This window comes from Equus asinus, chromosome 16 (genome assembly GCF_041296235.1).
Source record: "Equus asinus isolate D_3611 breed Donkey chromosome 16, EquAss-T2T_v2, whole genome shotgun sequence".
NCBI classification, from domain to species: Eukaryota; Metazoa; Chordata; class Mammalia; order Perissodactyla; family Equidae; genus Equus; species Equus asinus.
The window spans coordinates 34,871,886-34,899,326 of NC_091805.1; the positions used below are offsets into that span (position 1 = coordinate 34,871,886).

The window sequence follows — 27,441 nt, forward strand, 5'->3', positions numbered from 1 at the left end:
TAATCAAGCCGGTGGAGTGCTAACACTGTCAGATAAAACCTGGGCCACTTTTTCAGTGGAACTGGGAGATGCGAAGATGATTAGCAGCTTGGGAAATGATGTGGAATAGAAAGTGTGGACTAGCGTCGATGGGCTTTTTTCTCTGGACTTTATTTACTCGAGGCTAATGAGAGAATCTCGAACTGCAATGTGTGGCTTGGATTCCACAGTCGTATAGATGTTTTAATAAAAAGAATACCCAGAAAAGATATTTCCAGGAAAAAAAATTATATATAATGGGAGATTTTTAAAGACTGTTGAGTAGTTCCTTTTTTGGGATAAGAGGAAATCCTACATTGCACGGGGTGGGGGAGGCTATTGTTATTATTTTTATCAATTCATTCATTTATCTATGCAAGTGTTTGTAGTAGGCAAACTGAATATAAATTCTGTGTATATTACAGCTTCCCTCATAACTAGAGAAGATTTTTCAAAAATAATTTTGATTAGAAATTTTGTTTTCTGTAAGCACTAGAATGTAAATGTGAGTTCAACGTGAATGTGCTACAGAATGTTGGTGTGAGGATTTCTAGAATTTTCTATATATACTGGGATTGAGCAAAAACTTGGAAGGCAGAAGCCATTGAGGCTAAAATGCATTTGCAATCTGTAATAGCTTGTTAGGGACATGTGTGATATCCAGTTAGGAATATGCTGGTTTAAGGGCAGGGCAGAGGGATGCCATTGGGATGTCATTGCCCCTCCTCCTTGGGGAGGGTCTGGGCTTCTCTGAAGCCTGGAAGCACACTGCTGCGTGACCTTTCAGGGGCCTCATTCTAAAGATCTTGACAGAAGGAGGCACCAGCTACTAGACATCAAACTCTGTCACATCAAACCAAAAGCTCTGGGGGAAGAAACCCGGTGGTGTTGTTGGAAAGACTGTCAGCTGTTGCTGGGAGTAGGCAGAGAACAGTGGCAGGCTAACGGCCACACTACGCTCCAGAGCCTTGTTTCCAGGCCTCAGATGCCCAACCCTGCCCACTTTTTCTCCCCCTTATGTGGCTGCAGTAAAGCCTTCTGCCATCCCTTGTGGAACTCTTCTTTCTCGCTCTGTAGGCAGCATGGTATAGTACAAGGAATCATGACTAAGAATCAGAAACACATTTTTTCATCATGAAGTGGCTCTGTGATGATGGCTAAGCCACTTTATCTCTCTTAGCTTTATTTAGTTTCCTTATCTGTAAAACGAGAGGGTTGGATATAATGACCTCTAAGTTTCCTTCCAATTCTGAGGATACTAGGATTATTTGTTGCCACAGCCAGTCTATTGCTTTTATTTTAAGAGCATCCTTGAAAAGCTGGCTGTTGGCAGGGAGGATAGTGAAGTGCTGGTAAGCTGAATGCAGGCATGCATATTTTTCACTTTGTATTGATAATTACTACTTACTTGACAGTGATAATTGACACTGTGTTTACAATATGAAAAGCGTGTAATAATCTCTGGATTCAAGCCACATAAACAAGCGTGTCTTTCCTGAGGGGTTTTGTGATGCTGTGTGAGCATGTTATTCATGGGTCTTTTATCATAAGGGATTGCCATCAGGAAAAGATCACCTGCTGCTCTTCTGCCTTTCCCCTGCCTTCCTCCCTCGCCCCTTCTCTCTCTTCTTTACTTTTTAACACCTGTCTGTCCTGTTTTTAGAGTCATCCTTAATTTCAGTGTAGCAATTCTAGAATTTGGAAAGGAACTTTCATTATAATAGATGCATTGAGAAAATGTGTCTTCTAAGGCAGACGTTTCCGCCACTTTAAAGTAACCAAATGAAGGAAAAGCAGTCCCGGAGTGGGGGCGGGGGGGAGGGGGGAAGAAGTGCTTAGGGCAGCGTGCGCTTGTCTTACACGCTAGTTCCAGTCCTGAGAAGCCGTGTAAAGTAGTTATTCTTGTATTGGTCATTTCCCAGTTGATTTTCCTTGCTAATTTTGGAAATGCGTTCCCCAGAAAGTTTTTTGACACAACACTTAGTAAAAATAAAAACCAAGAATTGTAATCTTTCCTTAAGGAGAATTTTGTGGCTTACTTCATATCATGTGTGTGCATTTAATTGTTCACGCAAGTCTTCTAAGAAGATAGTAATGTGCGTTATACATCCGTCTCAGTTGTTTCGCATGTATTAAATGTTGCTGTTTGGATAAGTCATAATCTCCTGGAGGAGTCTTCTTGGATGGGAAGGACTTTTATCTTTGGAGCGGCCGCACAGCCTATATGGGGCAAGCTATGGAGGTGTGTTTCTTCAGAGAGAATTCCTTAACAGTGAAGGTGTTCCTCTTTTTTAAATGTGGAATCAGCTATCAAGTGGCATTGACTAATAGAAAATATTTTGTTCTAAGACAAGTCTTTTTCTCTGAGCCTTAGTTTTCTCATTTGTAAAATTTGGATAATACTAGGATTTTCTGGTGTACCTCACTGGATCGGTATCAAGATTGAAATTCCAAAGCCTGTTTGATAGCTCCACATTATGTATCTAAATGATATCTCATATTAATTGTGGCAAGACAGAACTTTTTATTCCTTCTCTCCACAAATCTATTTATTCCCTCAGTCATTGCCTTTTTTTATCTATGAACTACCATCAGTGACTTGCTGAATCAAAGGATACTAGTCATTTTGATTTCTCTTGTTTCCTCTTCCCACATTATCCTCATCAGTAAGTTTGGTCAGCTCTACTTCTAAAACATATATTGAGTCAGAATACTTCTTTCCATCTCTATTGCTATCGCTTAGCCCAAGCCACTATCATTATTCACCCAGATGACCACCACAGCTTCACACATTGTCTCCTTTTTACACTCTTGCCTCCCTTGGATCCAGTTGCCACACAATTGTCGGAGTAATCTTTTAAAAATATAAATTAGATCATGTCATTGCCCTGTATCAAATCTGTCTAATGATTGCTCACTGTTCTTGGCATAAAATTCAACCTCCTTACCAATGCCATTAAGATACTCCCTGATCTGGCCCTGCCTACCACTGTGATCTCCTTGCTCTAGATGTTCCCATCACACTGGGCTTCTAACCATGAAAATCCCAAACTTGTTCCCACCAGAAGGCCTTGATACTTCGTTCTCTCTATCTGGAATGTTTTTACCTCAGAACTTTGCATTCCTGGTTCCTTGTGATGTCACCTCCTCAGAGAGACTTTCAAGTTTTGCCATCCTCCACCTGCTCCCAGTCACCCTCTAGCCCTTTACTGTTTTATTTTCTTTACAGCACTCTACTATTTGAAATTATCTGATTCATTTATGTATTTACTTGTTTTTTGTCTCTTTCCTAGACTAGAAGGTAGGGACCTTGTCTGTTTCATTCATTGCTGTGTCTAGGAGGTGATCAAATATTTAACAAAAGGTTAGGCCCAGGCATTTACCAGTTGAACTGGAAGCTGGCCACAGTGGAACCTTCCTGCCTTGCTGAATCATGGGGAAGTCGGGGGGCGGGGGGGGGGGGGAGTGACCCAGGGAAGAGATGAGGTGGCCACTGTGGAGGGGGTTGGGGTGCTGTGGGCAGCAGCTGTTGATGACAAAATATGAAAGAAAGAAGGAAGGTAACTTCTTTTAGGTAACTTAAGAGGGAAACTCTGAAAACGATCAAATTGGACATAAAATGTAAAGTGGTGTCTTCCTCATCGCCCCAGGATATTTGTGGTAATGATGAGCCCACTGTGGTCTTTGAGATGCAGAATCAAAGCAGAGATCATAGACCAAGGGCAGTACTGGTAGACAAAGTCACATCATGACCTTGTGTTTTTTATTTGATAAACTTTTTTTTCCAATTTTTTTTACTGTGGTAAAATATACATAAAATAAAATTTACTGTCCACCATTTTTTCTTTCTTTTTTATTATTTTTTTCTACTGAGGTATAATTGACTTAACATTATATTAGTTTCAGATGTACAACATAGTGATTCAATATTTGCATATATTGCAAAATGATCACTAAGTCCACTTAACATCTGTCACCATACGTAGTTTCAAAAAAAATATTTTTTCTTGTGATGAGTCTTAACCATTTATAAGTGTGTAGTTCAGTGGTATTAGGTACATCCATCTTGTTGTGCAACTATCATACCTTGCTTTTGAGTGTGACATTTTGCGGCAGACATTGTGTACCTGCAGAGTCAGGGCTTTGCTTGTGGCTTCTCTGTTAGATCATGCCTTTAAGTATGTCAGAGAAGCTTTTGTGTTTCTATTTCCTTATCTCTAAGTGGAGGAGAGGCTTTTTATGTTTTATCTGGTAGAGCTGTTTGAGTATCAAAAATACTCATGTAGAACACAGAACATCATAAAATATAGAACATCGTGTTCAGTAAGAAATCCACAAACCCCTCTCTGTGGGTGATCCTAAAGCCAGGGTTGCTGGGATGACGTGGCCACTGGAGATCACAGTGCCACTTAACAGATGACAGACACCCGTTTCAGGGAAGTCCCTGCTCACGAAGCATCTCTTTATTCCTGAGCTGTGATGGTGTGCTCCCTGAGGTGGACGGCTCAGAGTTTAAGATGATCAACTTTGCTGGAAAGGTATTTCCCTTCCAGCACAATACTCAGTGCAATGTTAGAGTTAGGAAATAGAATGCTTGGACCATCAGAACAACCAAAATACTCTCATATGAATTTGAAGAAGATGACTTTAAAAAATAAGCATGAATTAATTAAGTTCTTGCCGTGTGATTAAAGACCAAATCTTCACTAGTTACTGTATCGTTTTGAGTTCACAGAACTTATGATAAAGAGGTCACGGAGAATTTGGATCAGGCCGTGATGACTGAAGGATTGGAAAATAATATGTATGAGGAGAAATTAAAATAAGTGTGATAGTTTAACTTAGAAAATTAAATTCAGAGTTAAAGAATTAAGAATTTTTTTCAGATGTGTGGAGGATGCTTCCACAGAGGTGGTAACCATGTTGTATTTTCCTTAACCCACTTGTTAAGTACTCGAATTGCTAAATAAGGGGTCTAATTATGGATTAACTGGGACTGGTCTGAACCAGATGTCATGTCTGGATTAGAGATGACAAGGCTAAGGTTTGTAGACTTTGTAATCATGTCTGTGTCTGCTATTTATTCTGCAGACTGCCCTTAAGGCCTTAGTAGTTATATTCCACCTCTAAGTCTACTACTAATTGCAAAGAGGCCATTCTCTATCTGGAGCAGTGGCTGAGAGCAACCGCTTTGGCAGAACCACAGGCTTGGCCTTGAAACCACTTGGTAGTTGTATGTCTTGAGCAAGTTACTTAACTCATCCAAACTCCTGTGTTTTTCATCTTTAAAACGGAGATAATAACACCCCGCCTAACATAGTTGTGGTGAGGACTGAAGGAGGTCATGCTTATGAGGGTGTTGAGGTAGCGCCTGGCATTTTAAGCGCTTAGGAATGGCTGGTGGCTCCATGCAGGGAAGTTGTGTGGCCTTCCAGAAGGTTCTCAGAGCCATTGTCTTACCTCCTTTGAAGAGTTGAAGGCTGCTCCCCCTGTCTGCTTATGTTCCCTCCTTTCCACCCATTTTACACTGAAATCCTTCCTGTGTTTAACATGCAGAGGGTTGTTAATCTGACGATTGCTTAAGATAATTTACTGGAAGGTGTGGGTATGAGCTTTTTTTTTTTTTCCCTCCTAGGATGTTATTTGAACTTTAAAGTAAGAACTTGTCTAAACCAAATGAGTTTCTCATTTTTGAGATGTGTGTTCAGACATTTATTAGTTCAGTAAATGTTTATTTAGCTCAGATGAGCTCTACCCAGCACTATAGTGGGCTCTAGGGAATACAAAAATAGAAGAAAAATAGAAAAAAAAGAATGAATGCCTAGCTTAAAATAGAGGACAGTTGAGCAATAAATAATTGGGAAAAGTGTGCAGTGGGTGCCAAATTTGGATAAATATTAATTCACTCAACAAGTGTATTACTAGCCCTTATCATACACGCAGCCTTGTTCTAGGAGTAGAGGACGCTAAAGTGAATAACTCCTGCCTTCTGGGGTGGGAGTTGGGGGACCAGAATCAAACCTGGAGGGAGGGTGGGATCAAGGATGGCCACCTCAGCAGGCCAAGTGGTGAGGGAAGATCCGACAGGGGGAATAACTTGGAGGGGAGGATGCTTATTTTGGGGGGCGAGGAGAGGGGTTGGGAGATGCTTAAATATATTTTAAATATCTAGTTTGAAAAGAGGATGATTTAATTAAAATTAAATTTATTGAAATTAAAAAAGTGGCATAACCACAGTATAGAAGAAAAGTAGGAAAATTCTCCAGCACTCTAAGCCTGAACTATTTACTTACGTGTAATTGCACTGTAGTTTTGTGAACTTTTTTTCAGTTGGCTTATGTATGTTTTGCCTTTTTGCTACTCTGGTGACCAAATAATATTCCATTTAGAGGGCATATCACTATTTAACATTTTAGATTCCTTTAAAAATTTTTTACAATGCAACATACATCTTTTGGCATTATAAATGTTTCTTTTCGTGGATTTTTGATCTTTAGATTGCCAGAAGTAGGATTAACAGAGTTTAAAAATTCAGCATTTTTTAGGCTCTTGGAGCAGGTTGGTATATTTATGCTAGTTCGCACTAAATTTGGTATTATGTGAAGTCTCAAGTTTCATATACTTTTGCATATTAGTTATAAACATTAAAGGTTTAGAAATTTGATTGCTGAAAAATAACTCATTGTTTTACTAATCATTTCTTTGATTATTGAGGTTTATTATTCCTATAGTTTTATTTATATGTTTATTGACTTTTTGACTAGTTTGTGTTTTTTAAATTTGTTTCCTGTATTTGAACCATTTAAAAGTTGAAAAGTGGCTATCAGTCTCTTTCCTTTAAAAAAAGGAGTCATTTCCCTGTGTCTAATTTGTATCCAGACATACACCCCTAGAGATCACAGATGGGAAATCATACCTATCAGTCCAGATTTCTTTTTTATTGTTTTATGAGAGTGGATTTTTTTTTTTCTTTTTGTAGGGAAAGATTTGCCCTGTGCTAACATCTGTTTCCAGTCTTCCTGTTTTTTTTAATTTTCCTCCCCAAAGCCCCAGTGCATGGTTGTATATCCTAGTTGTAATTCCTTTTAGTTTTTCTATGTGAGCCGCCACCACAGCATGGCAGCTGACACATGGGTGGTGTGGTTCTGGGACTGGGAGGTGAACCCGGCCGCTGAAGTGGTGAGCACTGAACTTTGACCACTAGGCCATCAGGGCTGGCTCCCATTGGTCCACGTTTTTGTAAGAAATCAGGAAGTCTGTATACCTTAAATTCTGTTTCTCATTGAAATGATGTATTAATAACTACTTCTGAATACTAGAATTCAAAGACGGTTAATTGGAACTGCAGATAATAGACCTGTTGATCATTCAATAATGAGTGATCTACTGAATATACAGAAAATTATCTTCAGAACAGTATTATTTAAAAGTGGTTAGTGTATGTATATTGAAACCATTGGAAAATGATAAACCAGGCCAACTCACTCTGAATTTGTTTTTGTTGTCATTGTTTGGACCAAGTTTACTTAGTTTCCTTACTCTCAAACTTCCAGTTCATTTGTAAATTGCAGTTTCAGAACTGCTTTATATTGTCATTAATAAACTATAGGTTAAACAAATGTCACTTAAAGTGTAGGTAAAATTATCAAGGAAAATGTTGATTCAAAATAATAAAGGCATTTACATTAAATATTTATGAAAACGGTATTATAGCGGATGTCAGCTACTAGTGTTCTGTCAACCCCCTGTGGTTTCTTGGTAAATGTGACAGATAGTGTTTGCTTCAGCTTATAGATACTGGGGAGAGGAAGGGAGGAGTGGCACATGGCTGGGGCAGGGCAGTTTCCTGTTTGCAGTTCTTTCCTTTTATAGTTTGATGGGCAAGAATGCTTTTGTGATATTGCCTGTAAATAGGCCAGACAGGCTTTTCTCCTCGTGGGCTTCTATGTCTGCTGACTTTAAAACAGATCAGGCTCCCTAAAATCGTGCAGAATTTTCAGTTTGAAAGTCCTGTTAGTCTTCTGCATAGGGGTAGAGCAATACTGTCTTTTCTTCAACTCTCCTTGGATGTATCATTCAGCTGTGGGCTAGGAAAATCAGCTGTTTGCTTTTCACTTGTGAAAGGTTTGTTTTTCAAGTTAAACTGAATAAACCTTTCCAGTATTTTTTTTCTATTGTCCCTTTGGTATCCTGATAACAAGCTTCCTCTGTGCCGTAAATAAGCTCTCAGATTTATATGCACATACTTATCCACACACTCACACACATACACTCTCACACTGTTTTTAGTACCGTGTATTTAAGTACTGATACTCTGCGTATGCTGATGCTGTTTACTCACACATTTCTGAATCTCACTAGTAGCCTTGAAATGACATATATTTTCTGTGTGGAAAGCTTATGTCCATTTGTTTCGCTTATATAATGAATTAAGGGAATATATTTTTTAGTGCTTGGAATTATTTACGTACTTGTTTATTATCTCTCCCTTTAAGGGAGGGAACTTTGTTTTGTTCCCAAAGCCTCAGTATCTAGAACAGTGTCTGACGAATCCTAAGTGCTCAATAAATATTTGTGGAATGAATGACTGAATGTTTAATTTATAAATAAACAATAATAACATTGATAAATACATTAATAATAGCATTGCTAAATTAGTGGTTGTATCCATAGTTCTTGAAAGTTTGGTGTGGAGTGATTTAAAAACTGGAGTGCTTAAAAATGAATTATGAAGTCAGTACTAATTGTAAAAATAGCAGCAAGAATGACAGTGTTTTGAGGCATTAATTTATTTTTTTAAAGTTGCTGAATAAAACAAGATGTTTTATATAGATCTCTAAAATTTTGGAATTATTTCCTTTATTTATATTGAAGGATTTTTCCCTCAATAGGTTAAGTAGCTGCTAATGAATGTCAATAATGTTTTTTAACAGCTGTCCTTGCAATCTCAGGATAACTTTTAGTAAGAAGCAATCCAAAAACTTGAAAAAAGAATACTAGAAAAATTTGTAATCAGAGGTGAATCTTTAAAAATTTTAACTGTATGCATTTTTATGGAAAAAAATTAGAAAAGAGGCACCGGAAGGCCCGAAGACATTATCTTTGATCAGAGTGTGACTTGAAATGTATTTGCAATGCCTGATGTGGGAGTAGGTCTGCCATCTGGGTTAGTCTGCAGTTAACCAGTCCTGTGTATGTCTGCCTGGGCCTCCCCAGGCGCTTGCATGAGTGTGAGCCATCTCTGTTCAGTCTTACACAGCCATCTGGACAGAACAGGCTCACATTTACACATGTCCACAGTGCAGAGCTCCAGGCTTCTGAAGCAAGGAGACGTTTACTAGAATAGATGCAGAAACCATAGATAATACTTCCAAGTTTTATGCAAAATGAGGTTATTTGGCTGCCCGGTGATTTCTACCGCAGTAAAATCTGATAGAGGATGCATTTGATTGTGTTTATTACTTTCTCTTAGTTTAAAAATAAACGTATGTTAATTTAAAAAAAAAGACTCACTTTTGCAGAACCATTGATGTATCTCTACAAGAGACTTGATAGGGAAAACCCTGCTTCAGTCCTATCTTCTCAGGTTTTGCTTGGAGAATCTGAGCCCAGAGAGATCGCCTGCCTTGCCCAAGGTCGAATCCAGATGGTGAAAGAGAGAGACTAGACCAGAGATCCCTAAGTTCCCCATTGAAGCTTTATCCGCTCAGCACGTAACTGAGCAGTGCCAGTCTTAGAATAATACTGCATGTAAACCACAATATTATGCAGAAGATTCAAAACAACATGTAGTGTGGACAAGTAGAATTTTCCAGTTAGAAAGCAGTGTTTCAAATACACTAGTCATGCAGTTTCTCTTCCAGGTAGCATCTGAGATGTAAGTCTAGCTAATGGTGTTAACAACCCAAATACCTTTGTGTTCCAACCAGGCGAAATGGCCGTTCTCACATTTACTTTGGTGAGGTCCGTGGATGTCTTGGAGGAGGTCTAAGTGTCACCAGTGATAGGGCAATGCGAGAACCAAGGAACGACATGAAGCAGTTTAGGTTGAATCTCACCACAGGGTTTTAAAGCTGTTTTCACTATAATCCACAGTAAGAAACATTTTATACTGCAGCTTAGTACACATGCTCACACGCATGCACACCATTCGCATGTATAATTGAAACAAAAGGTTCCTGACAATTCTTACCTTAGAATGAATACTGACATTTTCTATTCTATTTTATTTTTAAAAAAGTCTTTACCCATTAAATTGATTTTGCTGCTCACTAGTGGGTAGTTACCTGCAGTTTGCAAAGCACGGCCACTGGAGGATCTGCTTCCTGTGCTCAGATCTGAAATGTGTTTGTGTGTTTTTTAGGGCATTGCTGTGGCACTGAACGTGTGAGGTGTTGTTTGGCCTGTCTGGGTTAGTCTACAATTAATGTGAACAGCTTAAGGAGGATGGAAAGTGTTCTGAACTCAGAGCCTCTTATCGCTGAATATCAAGATGTGCGGCTGGCTGCCATGTGACCTTGATTCAGCTGACTCTTGATTGTCAGGAAAAGCTGAGTTTGTTTTAAGCCCTCAAATAATACAATTTATCTTATCACGCTTTCCTTTGGATCACTGTTTCCCTCAAACTCCTCTCCGCCACGTCCCCTTCTTCCTGGCAGCCAAAATGTGTATTTATTCATTTGGGGACAAACTTGAATGAGAGAAGCCTGTGCTCGGGTCAGCGTTTGGGGCCCCGAGGAGCTGGTGCGGAGCCTGCCTCTGGTTCTGTTATGTGAGAGCCTCATCCTGTTTAGTTTCTAAATTTACACCGATGGTTTGTAATGCTCTAGTCACCTCAAGACCATCTCATCTTAAACCTGAGGTTTATAAGGGGTTTTGAATGCATAATTTTAATCTCTGTAAATTTTATTTCAGGAAAGTTTTTTCTATTTGATATAGTGAGTAAGACAGTGGCCTTTTCTCTATTATGGACAGTGAATTAATAAATGAAAAGCCCTTTCCACACATACTGTTTGAATTTTTTTTTTTGAAATATAGACACCTGAGCTAACATCTGTTGCCAATCTTTTTTTCCTTCTTCTCCCTAAAGCCCCCCAGTATATAGTTGTATATTCTAGTTGTAGGTCCTTCTGGTTGTGCCATATGGGATGCCTCCTCAGCATGGCTTGATGAGCAGTGCCATGTCTGCACCCAGGATCCAAACCGGCGAAACCCTGGGCCCCCAAAGCGGAGCGAGTGAACTTAATCACTTGGCCACAGGGCCTGCCCCTACTTTCTGAAATTTTAAATAAAGCAGGAGCTAATTGTAGCTCCTGTTGAGGTTGCTGTGCGTTGAGTTATTCCTAAGACTTTTAGTGCCCAAAATATGGTCACCACGGTAATAAACTTGGACCAAGCCCACGTCACCTACCAGGTTCCCATGTTAGCGCCAGCCTGTCTCTGAGTTTTGCTTAGTTCTCTTCTTCATTGCTCTTCTGCCTCCACCTTGCTTCTCCTGTGCCCACCCATCCCCCACCCGTCTCATCCCCCAGGACAAATGCTTGTAGGGCCTTTGAATTTTCATTATGAAAAACCAAGCTTATATGATGAGCACCTAAAGGCAGGGATGTAGTTAGATAGCAATTCACGGTTAATCAAAGTATGTAAATAGTAGGGCTAGGAAAGGGTAACTTTAGCCTAAAAGAAATGTTCAGAGTTGTGGCAGTGCCTCAGAGAATTAATTTCATAGGGGAGTAACATTTGTGGTTCCTAGTTTCAAATTAATGAGCAGACAGACAAGCCTTTCCATGTGAATCAGACTTTACAGTTCTTTCTCAAGTGGGTGTATGTGAGTCATTTAGTGGGACCTGCTTTGGGAAATTTCTTAGTTAACAAAAAAACCAACATAATTCCTTCTCAGAGAAATCTTTCGTGATGTTTTCTCTGTAGTTTGTCTGCCCACTTCCCACCCCAAGCTGTTTATTTTGTCATTTCTTACAATCTGACCAGAGCATGGCTTAATTATAGCTTTTCTCCCCTTGTCTTGCAATTAATTATGTGTAATATCATCTACTAGAATGAGCTCCTTGTAGTTACTTGCTTTGCCATCTCTCTCTCCTAGAACGAGCTCCTTGGGTAAAGGGATGACTGTTGCTCATATTTGTATCCCCCGTGCTCAACATAGTGCCTGTCTCTTTTGTTTTAAGAATAAAGAGATGATCGAAATAGGAAACAGCCCCGGAGAGAATTCAGATTTCCCATGGTGGCTGATCTCGTATTAACAGTGTGTAAGAAACGATGCAGACGGACTCCAAGCTCAGGATCTTCATCACATCACCCCTCCCCCCAGGCCCTGCCCTTGGCTTCTGTCACCAGGGCCTCAGCTGCAGTGCCTTCAATTTGAAATTGACTGCTTGTTAGAACCTATAGGAATGGACCCCTCCTGTACAAAGAATTTAGGGCTATGCTGTAACTCTCCTAATAGTATGGTAGGATATTGTCTGTCTTGGAATTGAGGAAGCCCTAAATCCCACTAGTTTGAATGTGGCAAAGTATTTATGTTCCCTTCAGAAATGTCTGAAATTTTGAGAAAATTCTTAGTGCTGCAAGTGAGTTGTAGTTTTGGGAGCAAGCCATGTATTTTACCCAGAACCAGATTTTAAATTTTAGTCTTTTTCTGGAAACACATCTGTGAAATAATGGAAATAGTGACAAAATGGGGTTAACATTTTAAACCAGTTTCTAAAATCATTCTGTGTTTTTGCCTCCAAGTCAGATGTATGAGTTAAAAAACACCACCACCTAATCCTGGCATGGGACTATCCCATTATTAGCACAAAGTTTAAAAAATATATTAGATGTTAAATTTGATATATGTGTACTGACTGATGACAATATTTTACTTCTGAATTCATGGAAGAGGAAGTCAGATATAAGTTGTTGATTAAGATCCTTCTATTGCAATTAAAATTTTTGGGATTTACCCAGAATGTGGGCCACTGGGCTCCTTCTGTAAAGTCTATTTTACTTTTTTTTTAAAGGAACATTGGTTGACCAGGACCTCAGGTTAAATCCAAGACTTCGGAATGAGATTAGAGGGTCTGTGGCCTTTACCGTGTCTCCTCTGGCAATCCAGAGGATAATTTCTCCTCTGAAGAGTTGCATCACGGGAGCTGTACACAGTGATTCTTCACTAAGTTACAGAAACAGAGGTTAGAGAGGATCTCTTCTTGCCCTGCCTGCCCACCCCCATCCTTCTCCCCTCCTCCTCCTCACTGTGCTAGGAGACCCAGAGAAATTAAGTAACTTGTCACAAGAGGCAGAAAAGGGAGCGACAAGAACTCCCCTGTATTGTTGGCATTCCAGTCCTTCTTGCTCTCTTTGTCAGCAACCCCTAGTTTATTTAGACACCCATAGTCCAAGTTAACACCATTGTGTGAAATAACCAGTTACCCCTTTTCTCATCCTTTGCTCTCAGCTTTCCTTTACGCCTGTTGCTCATCCAGCAGTCCTGGGCTGTCTCTGTGTAGCCCTCTTCTTTGTCTGTGCTTTTTCCCTGGTCTACATCCCCCTCTTTCTCCTTCCTTTGTTTCTGATCGCTTATCTCCTGTTGCTTTATTTCCTTCCTTTCCCCCAGTCCTTCTTTCTTAATTGGCTTGCATATTGGATAGCAGTACTTTAATAATTGGAGGTTTTTGTTGCATGTTACAGAAACTGGCTCTGACTTGCTCAAGCTCACAACTTTGTAGTGAATTTCCTGGTAGCTTAGTCAAAAGGGGGAAGTAGAGGGCTCCATAGCCTTCACTGTTTAATAAAAACTCTTTATTAGTTTTAATAGGAAATAGTCTTTCCCTCTCCCCTTCCATCTGGTTCATTTGTTCATTCTGTCATTGAAGAGATAATTATTGAGCAGCTGTGCTGGATACTCTTCTAGGCTCTAAAGATACAGCAATGAATGAGAGAGAAAAATCTCTGTCCTCATGGAGCTTATATTCTACTGGGGGAGACAAACGAATGAAAGGTTAGCGGTAACAGCTGTGTGGCGACGTGCTAGGGACTGGCTGGCTACTTCAGATGGGAAGTTCAGAGAAGCCCTCTTTGAGGTGATGACAGTTAAGCTGATAAAGAGGAGGAACATTGTAGGCGGAGCTATTACCAGGTACAAAGGCTGTAAGGTGGGCATGAACTTGGGTGTGACTGAGGGACCAAGAGAAAGCCGATGTGGCTGGAGCACAGAGGGTGGAGAGGCTAATGTAGGTGGTGAGTCTGTGGTCTCTGACAGGGGTTGTATGTAAGGGGAAGAGTTTGGATTTCATTCTACATGACATGGGAAACTGTTAGAGAGTTGAAATGATCTGATTTGCACTTAAAAAGATTTTTTAAACTCATCCTTTAGAACTCAACTGAAAGCTCTCCATGATACAGTTATCTGTGTGTTTCAAATTTCTTTTAAACTGTGCCATAATCATCTGATTATTTACATGTCTGCCTTCCCTATCATCTTCATTTATGTATCCCTAAAATGTAACTCAGTGTCTACAAGTAGACACATGCATGGAGAAGTGGATTTGTCACATGGGTTGTCAACGACATTGGCAAAGCCTGTTGTGCCCTTGGAATTTCATTGAGAAGGTGGACCTCTTTTCTTATATCAGCTATCACTTAAAGCTAAGAAAATAATGTATATTTGTAGTTCTGTGATATAATTCAGATATTTAGCCTTCTGACTTCTGTAAGGATAATATTTATGACATTGGTTCTCAACCTAATTATGTATTAGAAATACCCATGGGCCAGACCTCTCATATCTGGTGAATCAGAATCTCAGGGGGGAGAAGTCAGGATATCTATATCTTAAATAGCTTTAAAGGTTTTTCTGAGGAATATTTTAAGTTGGGATTGCCTGACTTGGAAGATCTGAAGTTACGTACAAGGGATGCTCTATGGGATCAGGAAGATATTTGCCTTGTTCTTGATATTATCCATGGTGCCTGGTACCATTCACTCTGCTGAATGAGGAAATGAATCACCAGTGTGTAGAATTGGCAAATTCTTTGCTCATCTCCTTCTTTTCCTTTCTTCTTCCTCTTCCTCATTTTCCTTACTACGAGTAAATCTGCAATGCAAGCCTTGCTGCTGATCAAAAGATGAGGGTGAGTGGCCAGCCCAGTGGTGCAGCAGTTAAGTTCACACGTTCTGCTTCGGCAGCCCAGGGTTGGCCGGTTCGGATCCCGGGTGTGGACCGACGCACCGCTTACTGAGCCGTGCTGTAGCAGGCATCCCACATATAAAATAGAGGAAGATGGACACGGATGTTAACTCAGGGCCAGTCTTCCTCAGCAAAAAGAGGAGGATTGATGGCAGATGTTAGCTCAGGGCTAATCTTCCTCAAAAAAAAAAAAAAAAAGATGGGGTGAGAAATCGCTGACCAACAGTGAAGGGGAGGTGTTTTCTCTGGAAGTAGTGGGTTCTGCCTAGAGGGGTGAGCCAGAAGGGGAGGGAAATTCCCAGTAGCTGCAGGGAAGGTGGACAGACTTCTTGTATATTATATATGTTGGGCCTGTGCACAATAGAGCTGTTGGTTGGATTTAGTTGCTTTAAATTAAAGTTGCCTTCACTTGTTTCAATTCCACTGTTTGTGAAATTAGTAAACTCAAATATTTGGGGAACATGCTTACTTCTTAAAAAAATGTACACACATTTAAGAGTGATTAATTCTATTATGTTCTTGAAGGACAGTTCTGTCACGTGGCATGTATTTGAGCAGTTTGGGCTAATGCACAGTAAAATTGCCACAGAATCTTTTCTGCAAACACCTGACGGATGGGCAGAGCTCTTGTTTCTTTTGCTTTCTCTAAGCAACAACACTTTGTGAATACTGGAAGAGAACAGCCAGTGCCTTGTTTGTGTTCATTGTTAGTTTTCTATTCTTGAGTCAATTCAAAGAACACTAGCTTACAAGTCACTGTGAGAATCTAGATCTGAGATTTAGTTCACGTGTTGTGTGGCTTCTGTCTTAGAAATTTGGATAACACCTCACCTACTAACTTCTTCAATTTGAACAAGAATACGATGACTACATTGGAAAAGGCTTTGTTTGTTTGTTTGTTTGTTGTCCCTCAGTTGTATGCTCTAGTTACTAAAATGAATACAATTGATTGTCTGGTCTACCTCCCTCCCTCCTTCTAGGAGATCTTAGGCTGCCATAAGTTACCATAAGTCCACGGGGAAAAAAGCACGCTTTGATCTCAGTGCGCTTGCACCCTGGTTGAGTTCCATCCCTGGCAAGTTTGGCAGTCTTCCTCCTGTGCATGTCCAGGAAGTTTTTGATCTTTCTTGTTCACTTTTCTCCCCAATTATTTCCCTCTGGTTACGTCAGAAAATCTTTCCCCTCTAATATTTGCCCTGACTGCCATTGCCTCAGATTTTTAAATCATCCTAATCATAATGCCAAATATTGAAGAAGGCTATGCATTTCCAAGTGGAATTAGATATAACAAAGTACCAATCAAAACATTTGAAATAATCCAAAGTTCACTTTAGAGTCATAAACATGTGCATTGGGTTCCTCATGTTTTGCTAATCCAGCCTTTCCTCAAGTGTTAGTGTTGAGGGAAGATAATTTAAAAAGTAAACACACTTATTTAGTTGAATTATTTTGTTTTAGTTTTGAAATGTTTTCTCCCAAGTTTTATTTTAGATATATAATTTTAATTATAATATGGAATATATTATCATTTTTGGACCAGCCTTGGAAGCTAACAACAGTAAGTTTTTATCTTTGGGGAACTCTTTCCAGAGATCTAAATATTAGCCTTAACAAATAAGCTTTTAGAATATAATTCATGTACAAGTTAAGGACTTTCTGTAATTCATAATAAGTGTTAAAAGGATTTAAACACTGGTTCTTGGTCTATTGTAGTGGATCTCTCATCTACATCTTCATCATAAATGAAATTATGGTTCTTTGCCTTCTAAGCTTGATCAACTTCAGTCCTTGGTTTAAAGAACATGTTCTTCTCACTTTTTTTTCCACTTTTCTTTAACTTGAAAGGTTTTATGAAATACAACTCATACTACTCAGAAGTACGCAGTGAAATTCAGCTCGAGGAGTTTTTAACATGAAACCATTCCGTTTGAGAGTGTGTGTTATTCAAGTGATCTTCTGGAGCCAGTCTGTTTTTGTGTTTTATACAGAGGCCGCCTCTGATGATGAAAGATAGATGATATACAGGGTTGTGTTTACCTGTGTGTTGTAACATAGCAGCCCTGTACTCAGCTTGTGTGAGACTAGGCGCTCACGTTTTCTTGGGACCAAATAGTTTCTCCTTTTCTGCTTTAAAGGGTCCTTTTAAACTGCTGTGTGCTGAGAACATTGGCTTAGTGTTTCCTTGGTTTGCTTAATAAGGGGCTGGGCTAGTTCAATGAGATACAACCAGCTTAGCCATGTCTGTTTTGGAACATGAGCTCTCCTCAGGCTCGAGAAGGCTGTAAGTGTTACTGAGACTCTGCTAGCAAGAGACATATATTTGTCCTGGCTGTGGCTGTCAGTTCTGGAAGGAGATCTTTTCAAGCTGATTATGAAGATTCTGGTTCCCATCAGATTAGTTGGGAAGACACACATGGCTAATGTTGTCTGCAGTTCTTCTAAATTGCCCTTCAAAGAGCTCCCACTGGTTTTACTGTAATTACGCCCATGAGAGTGGTGGAGAGAGTATTTCTATTCTGAACTAATTCTCTAATATATGGGATAAAGTTCTCTGCTTGTTCACTGTATATCGTATCTCAAATTCAAATTAAAGTGTTAAGAGATGTCACATAAGAGTATTTCCGAGCAAACGTCACCTCAACCAAAAAGCATAATCATTTCTAGACCTTGTTCTCATAAGGATTGTTAAGTATTTTTAGGGCAGAGACAGGGGATGGAGATAAAGACTCAACATCACATTCTGCCTTCTGTAATTAGTGTTGCCTCCACATTTGTTAAGTACTGTCTTATACTTTGCAGGCCTCATAATCCATGATTTATAATAGACTCAAAACTTGAAGAACAGGAAGAATGACTTACCTTCTTTCACAGTGTGTTCAAAGACTGTGGAAGACAAGATGCATTCATCTTGTTCTAATTAGACTATTAGTACGACAGATTTAAAATAGACTGAATAAAGTAAGATTGTTTTAAATATACAGTTGCATTTCTGGTTTGTAATCAGATTTACCTATCTGATTTGTAAGTGATTGTTTCACACTGAATATTTTTATTTCCGTAAGCAATTAGAACAAAAGTAGAATAAGTTGTGCATTTGAGAAATATTTGCCTTTTTCCTTTTTTTTTTTTAATTTTAAAGTTGAATGCAGATATTGTTTTCTCAGTCACTGGTTATAATGGGAGGAAATGATTAAGAAAAAAAATGTTGCTAAAAATAATAAAATTAGACGTTTTGTTTGTGCTGCGTATGACAATTAAGACTTAATGCTGTCTTCCGGAAAAAGCGGTTTATAAATTAAGTGCCTTGACATTTAAGAAGTCTGAGAAACAAAATCTTGGGAGCCAAGAAGGAGACTTTAAAAGTTTCATGTTTCAAATCTTTGCAGAGTTTCTCACCTGATGGTGTGTTTTTTATTTTTTGTTTTACTAGTATTTTTTGTGTGTGAGGAAGATTCGCCCTGAGCTGACGTCCGTTGCCAATCCTCCTCCTTTTTTGCTTAAGGAAGATTCACTCTGAGCTAACATCTGTGCCAGTCTTCCTCTACTTTGCATGTGGGTTGCCTCCATAGCATGGCTGATGAGTGGAATAGGTCCATGCTCAGGATCCGAACCCTCGAACCTGGGCTGCCAAAGTGGAGCGTGTGGAACTTTAACCACTCGGCCACAGGGCTGGCCCCCCATCATCTGAGAGGGTGTTTTTTCAGATGTTCACCCCATGGACTTCTGTGATTCATTCTTTGCAGGTAGCTGGTAATTGCTTTCCTCTCCTAAAAACAAACCCAGCCTGGTAATCTTACTCTTCTGTTCATGAGAAGTTCACATAAGAAAAAATGAGTGCAGCGTCAACTCCCTCCTGCTTCCATGTACTTTGTTGGAGAGAGATGTGGGCCGCCTTGGGATCTTCTGATATTTTGACCATAGATTGATAAAACAGGAGCCAGGGCATTTATTTTATGGTTGTTGATGTTAAGTCACCAGGAGACTCAGGAGACTATTGGAAGAGGCAGAACTGAGACGAGGATCAATGTTTATACTTTTAAAATGAGAAGGTTGTACTAAATGATGCTCTATATGGTCTATATGTTATGGTTTTGGTGTATGGCAATCATGAGGGATCTTTACAACCTCATGTTTTGATGTTTGTACGCATAGACAGGCTTTAGGGCTAAGGTGTCAGAAATAATACATTTGTGGGTCCAGATTCACAAGGATACAGGTGGTGAAAAGGAGAAAAAAAAATATTTTGGGGCCAAAGTTTTATCTCCTTTCTCTGGTCCCTTGCTAGGGAGAGAGCAATGTGCTAGATCAAATTCTGAGTACTTTACGTATATTATTAATTCATTTGATCTTCCCAACAAACAGCCTTATGAGGCAGCTACAGTTGTGATCCCCACTTCATAGGTAAGGAAATGGAAGCACGTAGAGTTAATGTAATACAGGTCATAAGTAAAAGAGCCTGGATTTGAACCCAGGCAGCTTGACTGCAGACTTGGGGTGCCTGACTACTACACTCTGTCACCTAGGCTCTAGTTGATGACCCATGTTCTGTGACTGTGTCACACTTGTTCTCACATAAAATGCTGTCTTTCTCTCCATCATTTGTTCATGCAGTTGTCAGACATTTTTTGAGTGTGTGCTATGCACAGTGTTGAGTCCTGCAGATACAGAATAGACAGATATCTTGTTCTCTGACTTACAGCCTAGACAGGAAAAGGCAGACTAAAATAACCACAGAAACATGTGATGACAAACCGGGGGAAGAGTTTGGAGAAGGGCAGGGAGCTTTGAGAACATAAGATAGGGGCCTGATCTCATCGAGTGGCGAAGAAGTCTGCCTTACCAAAGTGACTTAGAGCTGTGGTCCCAAGGCAGAGGAGAGGTGGCCGTCTAAATGCTACCAGCATGCAAGGAAGTCTCCGGTGAGTCTGGTCCCTTCGTGGACCATTCCCCAGGCCCCTTTAGAGCCCTTGTTGTCAATAACTTTAAGCTCTGTAATGAGATTGCAGACTTTCCCTCTGTCCACGTATATACGTATGGGATCTTGTGCTAATTGTAAGCATTAAGTAAATACACCTTGATCTTTGGTGACTTGTGTTCTGTTCCACTTCCTGCTTCCTGCCTTTTTTAAGGTTTTGAGAGTGGCTGAGTGTAGCTTCAGAACAGACACAGGGGAAGTAGGAGAATGAATGTCTGGGTCAGGTAGTATGCCTTGCTCTTGAAATGCTTTCTATAAGCTAATACAGATCATTTGAGTGAGAGCTCTTATTTTTAAAATCATCTTTTTCTTACTTTCTTTTTTTTGCAAATCATTGAAGAATTGACTATACCTAATTTGATGCTCTCATACAACTGGGCTCAAAAAGTTAATTTCACTAGCTCCCCTGGGCATTACAACTGAAGTTGTAGTGACATATTTTAAAAATCTCACTCACTAATTATTAATTAAACTGCATTAACTCTCTAGGGTCGATACACTCTCAGTACCTTACAAGTTTAAAGCTGTCATTCACTAAACATGTATTTACTGAGCATCTGTCTGACAGGAGGCATTGTAATGCTTATAGAAGTATGGAGAACTTGGTTACTGAGCCCAAGGAGCTTTCCACATTAGTATAAAGGAAGTTAATCACAACAGAGCTGTAAGGGGCCCATCAGGAAGTGTTTAGGAGCACGGATGGGGAGCCAGACTGCCTGACTCCGCCACACCCTAGCAGTGTGACCTTGAGTAACTGATTCTCAGCATTTCATGTGTAAAATGGAAATGGGGATTAATGGAACCCATCTCAGGGTGATTATGAGGATTAATGAGCCAAATTACGTAAAGTGCTTGGAATAGTGCCTGGCATATAGTATGCACTATATAACTTTTTGTGTTTATTATCATCTTTATCGTGGTCATTATCTCTCTTAGAATTGAGTCTAAAGAGTGAGGGGAAGGGTTTCTGAGCTGAAGAAGAAAGCCATTGTGGAGGCAGTATTTGAGTTAGGTCTAATGAAATAGGAAGAATTTTAATAGGCAGAGATGGCGTGGAGAGTGTTCCAGAAAAAAACCTCAGATGCCAGAAGGCGTCAGGTATGTTTAGGGAATGGTGAGGTGCAGTGATAAGGGTTTGAAATAAGGTGATGATGATAATCATGAAGGTCAAGTGCAGATTCACTGGGAAGCTAATGAAACTTAAGATTTGGGGCCCCTCACTTGCCTGGGCCCCTCTTTCAAGGCTGTTGGAGGGACCTTAGTGATATTTTTGTAAAGTTAGAAAAGATATTTGTATCTTTTTGCTGGTCACCCCAAATGATATGTTTCAGTCCCTCAATCCTGGATCTACCTCATAGTTGAAAGAGTCTGTGGGGGAAAGAATCAGTCTGAGTATTGATGTGACATGAGTGGGTGCAGTGAAGGAATGGCCAGTCAAAGATGACTTTTGAAATTTTGAGTGTGGCTGACTGGGAGGAACCCCTGATGGGATAGGGGGACGATGGGAGAAGCCAGTTAAGGAGCAGTGGTTTCAGACCAAGCCAGTGCTCTATACTAGTTAGCTTTACCAGGGAAAGAAACATTTCTTTGTTAACCTCTGCCCATCCCCATCCTTAACTCCTGTCTTACAAGCATGATAATTTTAAGTGATATGGGGCTGGGCAAAGGAGCACAAGCATGACTGCTAATTAATGGACTAGAACCCAGAGCACATACCATAGGGACATCTTTATAATGTCCGCATTTAGAACTCTGTACATATGCTAAACCTAGTTGTCTGAAACTTTTAAAGAGTCTCTGCTTTTTGATGTAAGTCTTCTATATTTGGTAAATCTTAGTGCTTCTAGACTGTTTTTAAGTTATAACATCTGTTTTCTGGAAACTTCTATTTCAAAGAAATTTAATTGACTCAGAAATGATTGGAATGCTGATTTCACAGCTAACATGTCAGCGTTCTGCTGGTAGTACCTGACTGGGAAAGGCTGTTCTCAGCATTTGTTTCCTCTTTTATAAACAAATAAAATATTAAACAAATTACAGGAAATTAAATGCCAGAACTCGAGAATATTCTCTTGGATGGCCAAATCAAATCCTCAAGAGTATTTCCACTTTCCAGATCGTAAAATATAGATGTAATTAATGTAGCGGCACAGGTTTCATTTTTAAATATTAGGGATATGTGTGTGTGTGTGTGTTGCTCTTTGCAGTGAGCCTTTTTTTGGGGGAAGTAATAGCACCTAAAAATAAAACTAAAAACATAGTAAGATCTGAGGCTGACGTCCCCAGGGAAAGACCGTTAGCAAATTCGTGACTCGAAGTCTGGTTTAGACTACTATATTAAGCCATTTGTTGTTTTAAGAATTACCCCTTGTGTATCAGAGAGATTAACTGAGTAGAGAAATATAATTGTAAATTCCAAAATGCTTCTGAAATTCACATATATTATTTTTTGACGGGCTTTAAGGATTTAACAACCATAGTATTTAGTTTAAAGAAATGATTTAGAAGTATTTGCAGATTAATTCTAAGAGGATTTTATTTAACTTACCAGGTTGATCTGCTGTTCTTCTATAAAATTAGTCCAAACTTGATATTTATTACATTCTTTCTCAGTGAGTGGTGTGCACAAGCATTTTTAAATTTTAAGATTATATATTTTAATATTCATTTATGTGTAGCCTCTATGGCAAGTGACATGATTTTCCATTGGTAGCAATGATGTAAAACACTTTAGAATAAGTTGATTTAAGTTAAAAGAGTATGTATGTCTCTTTAAAGAGAAGTGGTAGTATGTGGTGCTACATGTGGTGGCAGAAGTGGGAAGGTTGATGCACGATTAATTGAAGTTTGGCAAACGTTGGTTTATTGGGAAACAACATATATTATGCTAGCTTGTAGTACTGTAATTTTAATTATGCTGTTAAATAAAAACCTCATAGCTATTGGTTATATATATATATAAGTTAGAATGCTGGCTTTTTAAGAATCTTTTCTTAGAGAAATTGACTTATTTGGGTCTTTGGTATCTGGTATCAAAGTTAATTAAGCAGAAAAAAATCACTTTGGTTGACTCCTAGACAATTAAAAATAAGAAAGTATATATCAAATGCTTTTCTATTGAGAAGGTTTCTAAGACTTCCTGGCAAGAATAGTGCAATTTTATAAAAGTAATGCATGTACTCACTATTCCAGGGATAAATTGGCATGGTACACCAAGCACTATGCACGGGGCTTTGTTACATTTTATCAATCAAAGTTTGGGAAGATTCTTTTGGTTTGGGTTCATATATGCTAATATCTAGTGAGAAAAGTGGCGTATTTTTTTTCCCCTGAGAATCAGAAAAGGGAAATCAGGATATTTAGAAGATGCTTTGAAGTTAATTTTATTTAGAAAATATTTTTAGAAATATTAGAATATATAGTAATACATTTTTGAGTATTAATTAAATATAGATTTTATTTTTGGAAAGAGTACACATTTAATATTTCATAACTGATTTAGTTACTCCACATTTGAAAAACAAATTACGAGGCTGGCTTGGTGGCATAATGGTTAAGTTCGGTGTACTGTGCTTTGGTGGCCTGGGTTCACGGGTTCAGGTCCCCTGGTGTGAGCCTCCGTCACTCGTCAACCATGCTGTGGCAGCGACCCACGTGTAAAGTGGAGGAAAATTGGCGCAGATGTTAGCTCAGGGCTAATCTTCCTCAAAAAAACAAATTAATACACATCTTTACAAAATACAGGAAATGTAGAGAGAGTAGAAAATATAATTAGTACTCTTTCCTCCCTTTAACAGTTTGAAGTCACTTAATTTTATTTTTTTAAAGATTTTATTTTTTTTTCCTTTTTCTCCCCAAAGCCACCCCGATACATAGTTGTATATTCTTCCTTGTGGGTCCTTCTAGTTGTGGCATGTGGGACGCTGCCTCAGCATGGTTTGATGAGCAGTGCCATGTCTGCACCCAGGATTGGAACCAACGAAACACTGGGCCACGTGCAGGGGAGCACGTGAACTTAACCACTCGGCCACGGGGCCAGCCCTGAAGTCACTTAATTTTAAAAGTCAAGTGTAATGGGATTTAGGAATTTGGAGGAGTAGGAATCTTTTTTTCCAGATTGTGCTGCTTTTGCCCGCATTTATATTTTTAAGCAGATGTGATGTATGGAATTAGTGTGGGCTAATCCTGTCACAGAGCAGCAATGTGAGTTTGGAAAGTTCTCTACCTTTCTGAGCTTTGGATTGCTCAGCAGTAAATAAATATTGTTTTCCTTCTGAGCTTTAATCAGACCTAGTTTCTCTCTCTCTTTTTAATAGGAGACATATCTAAAAAGATCTATCATAAGAATTCATGACATTTTCTCCTAGAAAAATGGAACATATTTTAATGACCTTAGCGTGCATGCGTTCAGTAACACACTCATTTATTACATTTCACCACTCTCCCAGTACCTGACATGAGGTTGTGAAAGGTCATTGCGTTTACCTGCTCCTGGAATCTTCCTGGGAATTTAGATGGCTTTGTTGGGTTTCACTTTGCACTTATTAATAATTTAGCACTGGGATAAAAATAAAAACAAAGACTCTCATCTTACAGTGTGAGAACATGGGTCATGTGTGCTAAGTCATGCAGGTAAGATGAGTAGCAAACCCCGTGGGGTAGGCAGTCTAAAGAAGTATTTGATGTGGCCTGTTGCCTCCCTCATGCAGAATGACTGCCTCAGCATTACAGGGAATTAATGTAATTGCTCCTGAGAAGGGAAATGTATTTTTGCTTTTCAAAGGTTGTTGTATAAGCTTTAATTATCTAATCCAAACTCAGAAGCTTTCTCCAAGCAGCTTTCCCTTTTAGCAGCCATAGTCAACTTTCAAATACTGCTACATTTTTAGGCTTGAGAAATCACTGCATTATAAGCAACTCTGTTTATATTATATAACCTACTCATTAGGGTGCAGCAAAATCCTGTTTTAATATTGGTTACTGATAATGGTCTTTCAAGCTAGGGTTGGTTTAAATGGATTTTTGTAATTGTTTGAGCTGCAACTAGGGTCATGATTCTCCATTTGTAGAATGAGTGCTTCATGTCTAGAGCATTCTTTCACAGTGGTTTCATTTTCTGTGCTGTTTTTGTTTCATGTTCAGTTCGCTTTGGTTGGTGTCTACTTTATCAGACCTTTATGTTGACTTGTCAAATGAATATGAGCCTTTCTTATTAAAGTTAGTAGTATCTTTTGTGTATTTATTTTAGTTTTCTTTCTTTAGAGAATTTAGAATCGAGGTGTTTTCTAGTCTTGAAATTTTAAATAATTAAATGCAATATATTGCTAGTGGAAAAGCTTAATGCTCAAAGAAACTTTGTAAGTAGAGAGGAAGACTACTTTTTAAGAACTGAGACTCTCATTCTTGTCATTGAAAAGCATAGTGTTTTGATGTTGGGACATATTAAGAAAATAATGCCACTAATTCTAGGTAGAGAGGGTTTAGGAATCAAATTCGATTCAAACTATAGAGGAAAAGGACCAGTGCCCTTGGCTCAAAATTAAAATAGTAAATTGTACTTGGAATAAAACCAAACTCCATGGTTTGTGTTGCTCTTCACAATCTGGCCACTGCCTGGCTCTCCCTCTCTCTCCTGTTCTAGTGACACCGATCTCCTCTCTGTCCAACTCACCATGCTCTCTATCCCCAGCAAAAACTGGCCCTTGTTCTTCCTACTGCCTAGAAAGCCCTTCCTCTTTCCCTCAGCTCTTCCCACGGCTCTCACTGTTTGCATCTTGATACCCTAAAGGCTCCCAGAGACCCCTCCATGGCTACCTTGGAGGAATTATAAGTATCCTTGATAGCAAGAGCCAAGCCACTGTGTGTTCCAACGCCCTCACCTGCAGGCGTTTCCGCTCATTTCCTTGGGATTATTGAGTGGGCTTTCCTCAGGGCGGAGGGAGCGCTCGTAGACCCTCCCTGGGTATTGTCATCACCCTGCGATGTCTCTTTCAAAGTTCACCAGGCACAGAATTACCTCTGGCAGATCTTCTGTGTAGGACAGGGAGGACTCTTGATCTTTGTTGAGCACAGAGTACAGTAATGGAGGTACGATTGTTCTGTTCCCAGAAGGGAAAACCCTGCCATTGTATCTGTGCAGTGTGCCTTGTCGACAGCCCTGGGCGGCCTCTTGATGGCTCTGCCCTCTGTGTTTAAGCTCTCACCCATGCTTAAGTCAAAGGCTGCTGCTCAGCTTCAAGCTGAAAAGGAAATTTTGGCAGCTCGGTTGCCGTCTAAAGATCAACATTATCGCCATGACAGTTGACACTCAAAGTGGAAGACGTGAAATGCAAACTTGGTGAGTAATTAAATTAGTTTTGCGTCATTTTTTGCTGGTGTTCTAAATGTTGTTGTTTATCTGTCTTAGGTAATCTATTTAAAGAAGACACCAGAAGAAGCCTACAGAGCACTGCTATCTGGCTCAACCGCCCCTTATCTTCCGTTCAGGTATAACTGCTTTTGAGACTTGGGCTATAGCCCTTTGCGGGACAGCTCGCGACTTTAGAGTTGGATTATTGTTTTTTTAAATTGTCTTAAGACTGTGACCATTATGTTATATGGGATGAAATGAGATGGTAGTTTTTATTATTTCCTTTTTGCAGAGTTTTGTTCCCCCTATCTAGTAAGAATAAAGTAGCTTTCTCCTTTTAGGAATTAATTTTTTCCTTGAATCCTTTCTATATCTTGACAACTTAAGCACAAACAGTGCCTGATTTATGAGCAAACAACCCTGTCAAGATTCGTTGGATTTCAGTAATGTACATCACTGATTCATCCATTCATTCTTTCATTTCATGAGCACTGATTGAGCTCTGACTGAATATCAGGGGCTAGGTATATAGAATAAGACCCTCCAAGTACCTTCCTTCCAGGAGCACATCCTTAGTGGGGACCCTAAATCATCTGTTTAGTGCACAAAACCAGCTTTCATCCTGAGGAAGCCTGTCTTTATTACAACGTTGGGAAAGAATATTTTCTAAGTATCACCGGAAAAAGGTCTTTAAAAATTTTGAGTAAACTTGAACTTGTTTAAAAAATAGAAGGGAATATATGTCAAAACTCCGACAACAGTCATCTCTGATAGAATTGTGGATGATTCTAATATTTTTGCCTTTTTGCTTATTTGTGTGTCGAAATCTCCAAGCATTTGGATTGGTTGTTATTACTAATATCATAATTACCAACAACAGTGAAAGAAAGGACCGGGAAGGATTGAGGAGGC

The 27,441-nt window shown here is 39.4% G+C and overlaps 1 protein-coding gene across 20 annotated transcripts in view; it reads left to right on the forward strand.

Moving 5' to 3' along the window:
• CDC14A (cell division cycle 14A) overlaps window positions 1–27,441 on the forward strand; it is a 158,729-nt gene that overhangs the window by 31,754 nt on the left and 99,534 nt on the right. For 17 of the 20 annotated variants that reach the window (XR_011494866.1, XM_014851496.3, XM_070486923.1 and 14 more), the window contains one exon: window positions 26,587–26,666. Coding sequence is in view for 17 of the 20 variants with exons in the window: in XM_014851496.3 (XP_014706982.1) it covers window positions 26,587–26,666 (80 nt within the window). In the remaining 3 variants the exon portion in view is untranslated. Of the gene's footprint in view, window positions 1–19,935; window positions 20,125–26,586; window positions 26,667–27,441 lie in introns of those variants that run through there. The other 3 variants (XM_070486927.1, XM_070486928.1, XM_070486926.1) reach the window with 3 other exon arrangements.